We start from the raw sequence: 14,729 nt of genomic DNA on the forward strand, positions 1-14,729 counted from the left end.
ATACCCCTGAAATAATTTCTTGCAGACAGTGTTCCAAACTCGGTTGTCATTTCCAGGAACATTCTGTCTCACAGGTAGGACAGACCCATCTGAGGTGGCGGCATGCTGGTAGACATTCAGGAGGGAAGTGTTCTGGGATTTCTCAATTTTGAATCTGGATCCCATAAAGTCTCACTGCATCAGATCAAACATGGGCAAGGAAACCACCTGCTGATTACCATGTACTGTCCTCTCTCAGCTGCTGAATCAGTATTCCTCTGCTTTGATCACCAAGTGGATGAAATAGTGATTATTTCAAAGGCACAGAATATACTCTGGGTGGGTGACTTTAATATCCATCACCAACAGTGGCACAGCACCACCAATGACCAAGCTAGTTGGGTCCTAAAGAACATAGCTGCTCGACTGGGTCTGTGGAAATTGGGGAATAAACAATAAATATGGGGAAAACATACTTGTCCTCATCCTCGCCAATCTGCTGCCTCCAAATGCATCATCCATGATAGGATAGGTGAAACTGAACACCATACTTTCTTGAAGTGATGGAGTCCCATCTTCACATTGAGGATACTCTCCCTTGTGTTATGTGACACTATCACCCTACTATATGGGAAAGACTTTAAATCAGATCTAGCCACTTGATATTGGGCATCTGAGACACTGTGGGCCATCAGTAGCCGAATTGTACTCCATAATCTGCAACCACATGGCCCACCATATTTCCCCACTCTATCATTGCCTCTAAGCCCAAGGATCAACCCTCAGTCAATGAGGAGTGCAAGAGAGCATGTTAGGAGCAGCACCAGGCATACTTAAAAATGAGCTGTAAGCATGATGGATTTACAAGGCAGGGCTACTCGCATGCTAAATAGCACAAGCCACAAGTGATAGAGCTAAGTTATCCCACAACCACTGGATCAAACCTCGTCCTGCCGCATCCAGTCATGAATGATGGAGAGCAGTTAAACAACTCATTGGAAAAGGAGGCTTCACAAATAACCCCATCCTCAATGATTGGGGAGCCCAGCACTAGTGCAAGGGATGAGGCTGATGCATTTGCAGCAGTCTTCATCCAACTCCATTCACTCCCATGTCATATCATGAAACAGCTGGAGGTATTTGATTCTGCAAAGGCTATGAGCCCTGACAACATTCTGGCACTAGTACTGAAGACATGCTCTAGAATTTGCTGCACACCTAGCCAAGCTATTCCAGTACAGCCACAACACTGACATTGACCCAACAATTTAGAAAATTACCCAAGTATGTTATATACACAGTAACCAGGATAAATCCAACCCATCCAATTACTGTTCTGTCAGTCTACTCTTGATCATCGGTGAGTGGAGCAAATGAGTTGCAGTGTATTCCAATGGAAGTGGACACCCTCAGCAGTCCAGTTGAGCTTGGGGAAAGGCAATTGCATAGTGTCACTCAGGGCATGTCCTGAACAGACTGACTCTAGGTCAGTCCACAGCAAAGCCCCAAAACAAAGTCAAGCCTCAGCTGAATGGGTTATGTTTTCTTGAGGATCTGAGCTGGCAAGCCATTTTAGTTGCTGCTGGTATGTGGTCTCGAGTCAGCAATCCCACCAGACCTAAATTGAGTAAGAGAACTCCTAGAGTTGTATCCAGGACAGTGCAAACCTTAGGAAGTCGACCTACAGCTGGTTTGGAACATTAAATTGCTTAGCAATGTCCAAATCACAACCAATCAAAATAAACATCTGGTGAAGTGGTCACCTGGTTCTGATTGAGTTCAATACTGGCGTAGCTGTTTCAGTAATCACAGAACCAGTCTTTAACAAAATTCACTCTGTACTCCAACCCTTAAGTTTGCACAAGATCTTGGCTAGACCTAAAACCTGTCCCAGGGAACCGTTACACATTAAGGGTACAACTTTGTTTCTGGTCTCTTACGAGAAGCAACTGGTTCAGTTCCCACTGAATTTAGTAAAAGGTATGGGCCCAAGCTTGATGGGGTGAAATTAGTTGAGAAAGTTTAATCTAGATTAGCTCAACATTTTTCACTTAGAAAATGGCTGTCTGAGTGAAGTCCAAATTAAATAACCAGATGTTTTTCAGGAAGGTCTAGGGACTATCAAAGCAGCCACAGTCACTTTGCATGTTGACCAGGAAGCAATTCCACAATAGTGCAAGGCCCACCCATTACCACTTGCCTTATGGGCAAAAGTAGAGGCAGAAATTAGAACGTTGGAAAGCAAAGGAATCATCAAACTAGTCCAGTTTATGGAATGGGCAGCACCAGTTGTACCTATTGGGATTCTCAATAAGTCAGTTCACCTTTGTAGGGATTTTAAACAAACTGCTTTTGCAGCTGGATAAATATTCAATCCCTCTCAATGAGGATTTATACACAAAGCTGGCTGGGAGGCTGTCCTTCAGAAAGCTGGACATGAGCCATACGATTGCAATTAGGTGAGGATTCCCAGAAGTACGCTATAATTAATACCCATAAGGGTTTGTAGTGGTATACGAGACTGTTGTTTGCGAATTTTCAGGTGATGACTGAGAACATTGTACACTGTCTATCCTAGGTTGTCATTTATCTCAATGATGTACTAATAACAGGGAAGACCAATAAGGAGCGCTTAGAGAATTTGGACATAGATGTTTCTCTCAGACAGTGTACACCTATAGGGAAAAACGTTTGTTCCAGGCACCTCAAATGACCTGCTTGGGCTACAGAACTGACAAGACCAGGTTACACTCATTGGGAGATAAAGCAAGGGCAGTCGAAGGTGCCCTGGCCTCCATCCTGGCACCTTTTGCATCAATTTTTTTTTAAAAAGTGGTCAGCCTTGGAAATGCTTTCATAGCCAAGCCGTAGCTTTCAGAAAAGTGAAGAAACAGCTATCGTGTTCTAAGGTGTTGGCACACTATGATCCCAAGCGAGATCACGTATTGACATGCGATGCCTCCCCATATGGCATCTGGGTAGAATTGGTTCATAGGAGGCCCAATAGAGAGAAATACCCAGTCGTGTATGCGTTCAGGACATTGGCTAATGTGGAGTGTAAATATGCCCAGATACACTAGGAAGGTTTAGCAGTCAAATTTGGAGTCAGAAAGTTCCACCAATACATCTTACAATGTAAATTTATAGTAATAGATCACAACTGGGTCTACTTGGAGGACAAGACAGTGCCGCCCATGGCTTCAGGCTGGGGCTGTTTTCCCTGGAGTGTCAGAGGCTGAGGGGAGGTGACCTTATAAAGGTTTATAAAATCATGAGGGGCTTGGATAGGACAAATAGACAAGCTCTTTTCCTTGAGGTGGGGGAGTCCAGAGCTAGAGGGCGTAGATTTAGGTGAGAGGGGAAAGATATAAAAGACACCTAAGGGGCAATGTTTTCATGCAGAGGGTGGTGTGTGTATGGAATGAGCTGGCAGAGAATATGGTGGAGGCTGGTAAATTACATTATTTAAAAGACATCTGGATGGGTATATGAATAGGAAGGGTTTAGAGGAATCTGGGCCAAGTGCTGGCAAATAAGACTAGATTAGGTTGGGATATCTGGTTGGCATGGACAAGTTGGACCAAAGGGTCTGTTTCTTTGCTTTACATCTCTATGGCTATGACTCTAAGTGGTAGAAGGGGTTATTAACAATGCTATTTACCAGCATTTGCTTAGCATTAGCCTGCTTATTGATGGCCAGTTTGGGTTCTGCCATGGCCACTCAGCTCTAGACCTCATTACAGCCTCCGTTCAAAAATAGACAAAAGAACTGAATTCAGGAGGTGTGGTGTGAATAACAGCCCTTGGTGTGCAAAGCTGCATTTGACAGAGTGGCATCAATGAGCCCAGCCAAACTGGGGTCAATGAAAATCTGAGCGGCAGAGGAGCTCTCCACTGATTGCAGTCATACCTGACTAGGAAAAATTGATTTTGGTGGTTAGAGGTCAGTCATTTCAGCTCCAGGACGTTTCTGCACATGTTCCTTTGGGGTAGTGTCCTCAGCCAAACCACCTTCAGCTGCTTTATCAATGACCTTGCCTCAGTCATAAGGTGAGAAGTGTGAATTTTATTATTAAATTTAATTTTAATTTTTATCCTGTAACTTGAACCTGGTCAATGTGTATTTTCCTGTGTATTGATATTTGTCCAAGTTGTAAGTTCCTGCGCTGTGCTGTTTTTAACAGCAGGTGGTCTTTCAAAGTGACTGCATTGCTTTTTGTAGAGTCCCTGCCTTAAAATGTTTGATTCTTTGCTTCTATGAAGTGGTTTTTGAAAATGAATGTAATTTGGAATAAATAATGAGCTTTATATCTACCTGTCTCTTCACTCTTGAAATGACCAGGGAAAAGGTGTCCAAATGATCATTTGAGAATTGGAGCAGATTCTAACAGACAATAGAGTCACAGAATCGTTGATATGTACAGCATGAAAACAGACCCTCATCCATGCCAACCAGATATTCTAAATAAATTAATAGGAAGGGTTTGGAGGGATATGGGCCAGGTGCTGGCAGGTGGGACTAGATTGGTTGGGGTATCTGGTCAGCATGGATAAGTTGGACCGAAGGGTCTGTTTCCATGCTGTACATCTCTGACTCTAAATCAAGTCCCATTTGCCAGTATTTGGCCCGTATCCCTCTAAACCCTTCCTATTCATATACCCATCCAGGTGCCTTTTAAATGTTGCAATTGTACACACCACCCTCTGCATGGAAAAGTTGACCCTGAGGTCCTTTTTAAACCTTTCCCCTCTCACCTTAAACCTATGCCGTCTAGTTCTGGACTATTGTCTCTCCCCACCTCAGGGAAAATATCTATTTATCCTATCCATGCCCCTCATGGTTTTTATAAGGTCACCCCTCAGCCTCTAATTCTCCAGAGAAAATAGCCCCAGCCTATTTAGCCTTTCCCTGTAGCTCAAACCCTTCAAGCTTGGCAACATGCTTGTAAATCTTTTCTGAACCCTTTCAAGCTTCACAACGTCCTTCTGATATCAGGGAGACCAAAATTGCTTGCGGTATTCCAAAAGTCACCTAACAAATGTCCTGTACAGCTGCAACATGATCTCTCAACTCCTATACTCAATGCATTGACCAATAAAGGCAAGCACACCAAACACAACCTTCACTATCCTATCTACCTGCGATTCTACTTTCAAGAAGCATGAACCTACACTCCAAGGTCTCTTTGTTGAGCAACGCTCCTGAGGTTCTTACCATTAAGTATATAATTCCTGCCCTAATTTGCCTTTCCAAAATGCAGCACCTCATGTTTATCTAAATCGAACTCCATCTGCCACTCCTCGGCCCATGGGCCCATCTGATCAAGATCCTGTTGTACTCTGATGCAACTTCCCTCGCTGTCCACTATACCTCCAATTCTCGTGTCATCTGCAAACTTATTAACCATACCACTTTATGTTCACATCCAAAATATTTATATAAATGATAAAAAGCACTGGACCGAGCATCAAGCTTTGTGGCACACTGGTCACTGGCCTCTAGTCTGAACAACCACCCTCTGTTTTCTACCTTCAAGCCAGTTTTGTATCCAAATCACTGGTTCTCCCTGTATTCCAGCTGATCTAATCTTGCTGACAAGTCTACCACGAGGAACCTTTTGAATGACTTACTGAGGTCCATCTGCCCTCATCAATCCTCTGTTACTTCAAAAAAAAAATTTAATCACGTTAATGAGACACGATTTCCCAAGTACATAGTCATGTTGACTATCCCTAATCAGTCCTTGTCTTTCCAACTACATGTCAATCCTGTCTCTCAGGATTCCCTCCAATAACTTGCCCACCACCAATGTCAGGCTCACTGATCTTTCGCTCCCTGGCTTTTCCTTAGTCAATCTTCTGGCCCCTCACCTGTGGCTATCATTGATACAGATATCTCAGCAAGGGGCCCAGCAGTCTCTTCCCTAGTTTCCCACAGAATTCAGGGTACGCTTGATCAAGTTCTGGGGATTTATCCATCTTTGTGCATCTTAAGCTGTCCAGCACCACCACCTCTAATATGGACATTTTTCAAGATGTCGCTATTTATTTTCCCATCTTCTATATCTTCCATGTCCTTCTCCACAGTAAACACTGATGCAAAATATTCATTTAGTATCTCTCCCCATCTCCTGTGGTTCCACACACAGGCAGTCTTGTTGATCTTTAAGAGGCCCTATTCTGTCTTGTGTCCTTAATGTATTTGTAGAATTCCTTTGGATTCTCTTTAACCCAATTTGCCAAAGTTATCTCATGTTCCCTTTTTGCCCTTCTGAATTTCCTCTTTAAGTATATTCCTACTGCCTTTATACTGTTCTAGGGTTTCACTCGATCTCTGCTCTCTCTATCTGACATACGCTTCCTCCTTTTTCTTGACCAAAACCCAACTCTCCAGTCATCCAGCATTCCCTACCCTTATCAGCCTTGCCCTTCATCCAAACAAGAGCATACTGTCTCTGGACTCTCGTTATTTCATGTTTGAAGACTTCCCATTTTCCAGCTGTCCCTTTTCCTGCAAACATCTGCTCCAATCAACATTTGAAAGTTTTTGTCTAAAACCATTTATAAAGTTGGCCTTACTCCAATTTATAACTTTAAATTTTAAACCCGGTCTATCCTTTTCCATCATTATTTTAAAACTATTAGAATTACGGTCACTGGCCTTAAAGTGTGCCCCCATTAACACCTCAGTTACCTACCCTGCCTTATTTCCCAAGCGCAGGTCAGGTTTTGCACCTTCTCTAGTAGGTACATCCACATATTGAATCAGAAAATTTTCTTGTACGCACTTTACAAATCCCTCTCCATCTAAGCCCTTAATACTGGCAGTCCCAGTCTGTGTTTGTAAAGTTAAAATCTTCTGCTATAACCACCCTATTATTCTTACAGATGACTGACATCTCCTTACAAATTTGTTTCTCAATTTCCCACTGACTATTGGCATGGGTCTATAGTACAATCCCAATAAGGTGATAATCTTTTGTCTATATCTCGGTTCCACCAAATTTCCCTGACTATCCTCAGGAATATTCTCCCTAAGTAGTCATAATGTTATTCCTAACCAAACATGCCACTGCCCTCCTCTCTTGCGTGCGCGCGCACACACCACCTCATCCTCCACCTCCTACACCACCTCCTCCTCCTGATATGACTACCCTCGAGGATCTCGGTTTTAAATTCCTGTCCAACTCCCTATATTCTCTCTGCAGAATCTCATCGTTTCCTTGTCCTATGTCAATAGTTTCAATGTGTATAATGTCCTCCTGGACCCATTCCCCTTTGAGAATATTCTACACCCTCTCAGAGATAACCTTGATCCTGGCACCAGGGAGAACACACACTTTTCTTATGTCTCGTTGGCTGCAGAAATGTCTGTCTGTCTCTGCCTCCGACAAGAGAGTCCCCTATCCCAATCCATCGCTTGGAACCTGACAGACCCTTCATTACATTTAGAGCTAGTTTCGGTACCAGAAACCATGGCTACATTCCCCTGAGAAACCATCACTCCCTACATTTCCCAAAGTAGTATATTGTTTGAGATGAGGATAGCCGCAAGAGATTTTGCACGACCTGCCTCACCCTCCTACCTTTCCTGGAGGTAACCCATCTACCTGAAACTGTATCTTAAGTTTATCTCCCTTTCTGCAACTACTATCCATTGCACTCCCAGCTCCTGTAAATTACTCATTGCCTCTAATTGCCACTCCAACTGATCCATGCGATCCGATAGGATTCATAACCAAATGCACTTCCTGCAGAAATAGTCAGTAACATGGAAACTCCCTACCTCCCACATCCTACAAGAAGAGCACATCGCTCTACTCAAGGCCATCTTTGCTCCTTAACATTCCGCGGATCCAGAAAATAACACTGTCTTACTGCTCTTGCTGAGATATTTGTATCATCGATAGTCACAGGTGAGGTGCTGGAAGACTGGAGGTTTGCAAACGTGATGCCACTGTTTAAGAAGGGCGGTAAGGACAAGCCAGGGAACTAAAGACCAGTGAGCCTGATGTCGATGGTGGGCAAGTTGTTGGAGGGAATCCTGAGGGACTGGATGTACATGTTTTTGCAAGAAGGGCTTATGCCCGAAACGTCGATTCTCCTGTTCCTTGGATGCTGCCTGACCTGCTGCGCTTGTCCAGCAACACATTTTCAGCTCTGATCTCCAGCATCTGCAGCCCTCACTTTCTCTCTTTGCAAAGGCAAGGACTGATTAGGGATAGTCAACATGGCTTTATGCATGGGAAATCATGTCTCTCAAACTTGATTGAGTTTTTTGAACAAGTAACAAAGAGGATTGATGAAGGCAGCGTGGTAGATGTGATCTATATGGACTTCAGTAAGGCATTCGACAAGGTTCCCCATGGGACACTGATTAGCAAGGTTAGATCTCACGGAACACAGGGAGAACTAGCCATTTGGATACAGAACTGGCTCAAAGGTAGAAGACAGAGGGTGGTGGTGGAGGGTTGTTTTTCAAACTGGAGACCTGTGACAAGTGGAGTGTCACAAGGATCGGCGCTGGGTCCTCTACTTTTTGTCATTTACATAAATGATTTGAATATGAGCATAAGAGGTACAGTTAGTAAGTTTGCAGATGACACCAAAATTGGATGTGTAGTGGACAGCAAAGAGGGTTTCCTCCAATTACAACAGGATCTTGACGAGATGGGGTTTAATTCAGATAAATGCAAGGTGCTGCATTTTGGGAAAGCAAATCTTAGCAGGACTTATAAACTTAATGACAAGTCCTAGGAAGTGTTGCTGAACAAAGAGACCTTGGAGTCCAGGTTCATAGCTCCTTGAAAGTGGAGTCGCAGATAGATAGGATAGTGAGGAAGGTGTTTGGTATGCTTTCCTTTATTGGTCAGAGTATTGAGTACAGGAGGTGGGAGGTCATGTTGCAACTGTACAGGACATTGGTTAGGCCACTGTTGGAATATTGCAGCAGTTCTGGTATCCTTCCTATCGGAAAGATGTTGTGAAACTTGAAAGGGTTCAGAAAAGATTTACAAGGATGATGCTAGGGTTAGAGGATTTGAGCTATAGAGTGAGGCTGAACAGGCTGGTGCTGTTCCCTAGAGTGTCAGAGGCTGAGGGGTGACCTTATAGAGGTTTACAAAATTGAGGGGCATGGATAGGGTAAATAGGCAAAGTCTTTTCCCTGGGTTGAGGAATCCAGAACTAGAGGGCATAGGCTTAGGGTGAGAGGGAAAGATATAAAAGAGACCTAAGGGGCAACTTTTTCAAGCAGAGGGTGGTAAGTGTATAGAGTGAGCTGCCAGAGGAAGTGGTGGAGGCTGGTACAATTGCAACATTTAAGAGGCATTTGGATGGGTATATGAATAGGAAGGGTTTGGAGGGATATGGGCTGGGTGCTGGCAGGTGGGACTAGATTGGGTTGGGATATCTGGTTGGCATGGATGGGTTGGACCCGAAGGGTCTGTTTCCATGCTGTACATTTCTATGACTATGCTCTTTTAAAAAAAAAACTGCTCCAGGCTAACTTAGTACCTATTTTATATGGTTTTGAAGTTTAATCAAGAGACAGATCTCAATAAAACCCACTCTACTCACGATTGTAGATTTATAAAAACAATAAGATTGCACTTTAAAAAGCCACTTAGTTGCCCCCTGTTGTCAGTTCTCCCACATAGGTTTTTCCGAGGTCAGCTGTGAATGTGTCTGTTTGTTAATTTTTCTTAGAACAAGCTCTGATGTCCAGAGATACTTGAAATCAAACAGAACAGTCAGCTGTGCAAATTCTTTGCTGGGTCAGACAGTAGTGCAGGTTTATTTCTGTTTGATTCACTTCCCATGTGATCACTGCCTTTGTGTCTCTCCTTTTTCAAGTGCTGTTGTTTTGATCCTTTTTCCCCCAAAGTTCCAAAATAATGCAATGGCTTATAAAACCATAATTTGGGATTCTAGAATATGAGGAAATCAGCTCCAACACTGATAATACCTCAAAAAAGGAATAGCTTCTACAGCCACAACATTTTCCCATCCTCCATCTAAGATTACCCAGAATCCTTAAGTTTGCAGTAATGTCTGTTTTTATAGATAGCATCTGAAAATTATTCAAGGAACTATGGTATTTGGAACCACATGTCGTTGTTACAGGTCCTGCCAGAGATGGAACCATCACTGAAGACATGATTCGTGCATCATTGATCTCTGCAGTTAGTGATAAACTGCGCTGGAGGATGAAAGAAGAAATGGATCGTGCTCAGGCTGAACTTGATGCACTTAAACGAACAGAAGAAGACTTGAAAAAAGGCCATCAGAAGCTGGAGATGATGGTCAGTAACTTGGACCAAGAAATGGTGAGTCCAGAAGAGGATTACTGTTTTTCCAAACCAGTAATTTAACATGGTAGGTCTCACACTAGCACAGTAAAACATAGCCCAGTTCAATATTTGGGTTTTATCAGTGAATGTGAATGATGAACCTTCTCCTTTGAACAGAGACGCCACATAGATCTTGGATTTAGCATGTACAATACTTAATGGCTGCAATATGACCTACAATTTAGCATATATCAATTATCTCAGCTAATTTGCATACATATTTGCTGATGCTGGCACCAGCAAAATATCTTGGCGACAGAGACCAGCAAATTTCTTTCCCTTTTCATTCCTTTTCCAGAGGTGTAAGGCAGTCTGATGACCTTTTCTTCATTCGACATACATGGTCTTAAGTTTTTTTTTCAGTTGGACTAACATGAACAGTGTCCAAGCGCAGTTCTGACTTATATTCACATATTTTTGAAATCAGTCTTGTAAATTGCCACCTGGATTCAGTTATATTCCTGGTTTTTATCATGTCAACTCTGCAATATTTTATAAAAGTCTGATTGCTGTAACTGTTTATACCGTTTGAGGTTTCAGTGACTCAAAACTGTCACGTTCCTAGGCTGATGTAGAGAAGAATATTGAAGTACTGAGGAAAAAGGATGATGAGCTGAGCATTGCACTGGAGAAAATGGAAAGCCAGTCTGAAAATAACGACATTGATGAGGTGGTGATACCAACAGCTCCCCTCTACAAACAGATCCTTAATCTTTATGCTGAGGAGAATGCCATTGAGGACACCATTTTCTACCTAGGTGAAGCACTGCGACGTGATGTCATTGATCTGGAGGTCTTTTTGAAGGTAATTAAAACCAAACTGACTTGGGAATTATTTCTTTCTTTAACTACTGCATCTGACCGTGTTTAACATAAGAAAATTATGCAGAGGAGTCCTGACAATGATTGTTAAAATGATGTGGTTGTTGTTGTTCTCAATAAATTTAGCTTGAATCTGAAATTACAGAGCAGGTGCATACTGCCTCACAACAGTACCTGCTAAATATGATATCCGTTTCTGCATACACTCTGGCATCGAGCTTTACCTCACCAACACCTCTCTTGTCCTTTTACTTTTCAAATTGACGGATGACTTACCTGACATTACTGATCTATATTTAGATTTTGGTTAAGCAATGCCACGCAATTGTTAAAATACCTATTTTTGTTTTCAAATCACTTCATAGCCTGGTCACTCCCTATTACTGCAACCTCTTTTAATTCAACAAATCTAATATTGTCCCTATGAGCACCCATTTGGGATCACCACTGGTTGCTGTACCTTTACCTGCTCTTGTCTAAGCTTTATAATTCCATCCCAAAATACCTCTGCCTGTCTGGCTGTATTTTTAACCAAGCTTTTGTAGGTTTTCTTTAAATTACATTAGGGGAAACTATATAACTACATTTGATTGAAGTTGTTATTAAGTTATATTTGTTCCAAAGCAAATGGAATGGCAAATGATATTGGCTGAATCGACTCATCGCAGGTAACATTTGGCCTATTGTGTCTGCATTGACAGTTTAGTTGAATTATTCAATTTGTCCTACACTTTGCTCTTTCTCCACATCTTTGCAATTTTCCTATTGAAATAATTAAATTCTGTTTTGAATTAAGAGTGTCAGCAACTGATGAAACAGCTGGCCCAATTCAACTTCTGGTCAATGATAAGCCCCGAGGATGTTGGTAGGGAAGTCAGGAATAATAATGCCATTGAACATCAAGGAACAATAGCTTGATTCTGTCTTGTTTGAGATGGTCATTGTCTGGCACTTGTGCAATGTACGTGTTATTTGCCACTCATCAACACCCTCTTCCTCCAAAAATTTTGTACAATCTTTCTGCATATGGATGTAGAGTATGTTCATATCTGAGGAGCTGCTGAAGGCACGAAACAGTGTGAAATCATTTGCAAATGTTCCCACTTCTAATCTTGAGTGAAGGAGAGCCATTGAACTGGTGAAGTTGCTTTGGCTGAGGACATTGCTGCAGAAGCTCCTCGGAGGAATGTCCTGGGTCTGGCTTGATTGACCTCCAACCACCACAAACATCACGTTACAACACCAAATGTGGTTATCATGACTCCAAACAGCAAGGAGCTGCTCCTCCTCTCCTGATTCCCATTGGTTTCAGCTTTGCCAGAGTGGCCTGATGCCACATTTAGCTAAATGCTGTCTTGATGTCAAAGGCAATCATTCTCACCTCTGTTTTAAAGTTTAACCTTTCTTGGTCCAAGATTGTTGAGGTTTGGAGTTGAAATACCCAGTGGAACCTTCGCTGAGCATCAGTGAGTAGTTTATTGCTGTGTAAATGTTGTTTAATGGTACTGTCAACTATACTTTCCATTGCTTTGCTGATGATTTGAGAGTAGCCTGGGGCTGTTACTAGCCGGAGTGAATTTGTCCTTTTTAAAAAATTCAGGACATTTTTGAGCAACTTTCCACATTGTTACAAAGATGCCAGATGCAGTGGAACAGTTTAGCTAGGTGCACAGAGGCTTCTGGAACAGAGGTCTTCAGTACTACTGTTGTCAGGGTCCAAACCTTTTGCAATATGCAATGTCTTCAGACATTTCTTGATATCACATGAAGTGAACCAGATTGGCTGAAGACTGTCCTGTAGTGATGGGTACCTCAGAGGGGCCAAGGTGGATAGTTAACTTGACACTCTGGCTAAGGATAGTTACCAATGCTCCAGTCTTGTCCTTTCACTGATATGTTGGGTTCCCCCATCATTTGAGGAGCTGCTTTGAAGGTCAATTAGCTTAATTGGCTGGTTTGATTATGGAGCAATGCCAGCAATGCACGTTCAATTTCCACACAAGATGAAGTTACCATGAAGGTCCAAACTCTTACCCCTATCTGAAGCATGGTGACCCTCCGGTTTAACCAACACCAGTGTCCCTCACTAATGAGAGTGGAGCCTTATAGTCCTCTGGGACGATGGTGATTTTTCACCTCTGGTTAGTTGTTAAACTGACCTTCACCAATCTCAGCTGTGTGGCAGGACTGCAGAACTCTGGTGTGTTGGTTGTGGGATTGCTTAATTGTATGCTGCTTCTCTGGTTCTCAGGGGGAGGTTGAAATTGGAGCTTCTTACATACTCTCATCATTTATATGCAACCAAAACAAGTCAGAAATATGAAACAGAAAATGCTGACATGTCAGAACTTGAAATCAAGTTAGAGCTGTAACTTAAGCAAGCACAGAAGAGAGAGAGGTGGACATATGGAGGAAGTCAAAATTGGATTGGATGATCGTTTTGTTAAACATATCCATTCATTCTGCAAGCATGACCCAGAGCTCAGGCTACCTGTTCTAATTCTCTGCTGTTCCCCCTCTGATCTCTCTTTGGTTTCCATCAATGAAACCCAATATTAGCTTGAGGAGCCACATCTCATTTTTCATTGGTTACTTTACAAACTTCTAGTCTCCACATTGAGTTATACTGTTGTACAGCAGATGTTGGTGATGACCATTCTTTTGTTTCTTTGTAACAGAAGATGACAGCATTAAGCAAAATGGGGACAATCTTCTCTTTGCCATTTTCCTTTTGTACCTAACTCAAACTCCCTCTGTAATTTTTCCAGGTCTGATGCAAGGAAGGCAGAGAATGTTTGTTTGTCTTTATTGTAAAGCAAATGATATGTACTGTTGGGAATTGGTAAACCATATAGGGCATTGATGTGAGTGCACCACAATACTGTATGCTGTTTTGCTGCCTTCAGTAGGGATATGCTTGCATTGAAAACCATTTAGAGAAGGTAACTAGATTGATTTCAGGGGTTGTCTTAAGAGGGAATGTTGTGAAGGAGTGGCCTATAGTAGTCTATTGCGAATTCTTATTAATATTTCACTGCCAGTGTTTGGAGGCTATGCTTTGTTACTCAAGATTAAGATCCTTCATTGCAACTAGGATAAATGTTCATCTCAGGTACAAGTGTCATTTGAGTTGTTACTATTCTGGGAATTTTTAAAAATCAAAAACCCTGCTTTTACTATTCTGGGAATTTTTAAAAATCAAAAACCCTGCTTTTGAAACAGTACTACTTGTAAATTTGTATTTTGTGGTCACTGCAAAAGTTAATGTTTTGTTCTCTCTCTGCAGCATGTAAGACTGTTGTCTCGTAAACAGTTCCAGCTTCGAGCATTGATGCAGAAAGCAAGGAAAACAGCAGGTCTTAGTGACTTGTACTAAGTAATTCTTTCTTTGACTCATCAGATCTAACAACTTAGTTTGTCTGCAATTAACCAGTTTCATAGAACATATTCCACTAAATTATTTAGTTTGTATTTACCTGTAACCTTAAATTGGAATAAAGCTTTAAATTCCAAACTTATTGACAGATGGGTTGGAGAAATGGTGGTCGACTTTACTTAACTGATTCAATAACATTT

At 42.1% G+C, this 14,729-nt stretch overlaps 1 protein-coding gene across 1 annotated transcript in view; it reads left to right on the forward strand.

Moving 5' to 3' along the window:
- tsg101a (tumor susceptibility 101a) overlaps positions 1-14,671 on the forward strand; it is a 51,866-nt gene extending 37,195 nt beyond the window's left edge. The window contains exons 8-10 of the mRNA XM_043706096.2: positions 10,105-10,307; positions 10,897-11,136; positions 14,440-14,671. Coding sequence (XP_043562031.1) covers positions 10,105-10,307; positions 10,897-11,136; positions 14,440-14,529 — 533 coding nt within the window. The 3' untranslated portion in view covers positions 14,530-14,671. The remainder of the gene's footprint in view (positions 1-10,104; positions 10,308-10,896; positions 11,137-14,439) is intronic.
- The last annotated feature ends 58 nt before the right edge of the window (positions 14,672-14,729 follow it).

This window comes from Chiloscyllium plagiosum, unplaced genomic scaffold (genome assembly GCF_037043375.1).
Source record: "Chiloscyllium plagiosum isolate Xiang-an unplaced genomic scaffold, Cpla_swu_hap1 HiC_scaffold_18, whole genome shotgun sequence".
NCBI lineage: Eukaryota > Metazoa > Chordata > Chondrichthyes > Orectolobiformes > Hemiscylliidae > Chiloscyllium > Chiloscyllium plagiosum.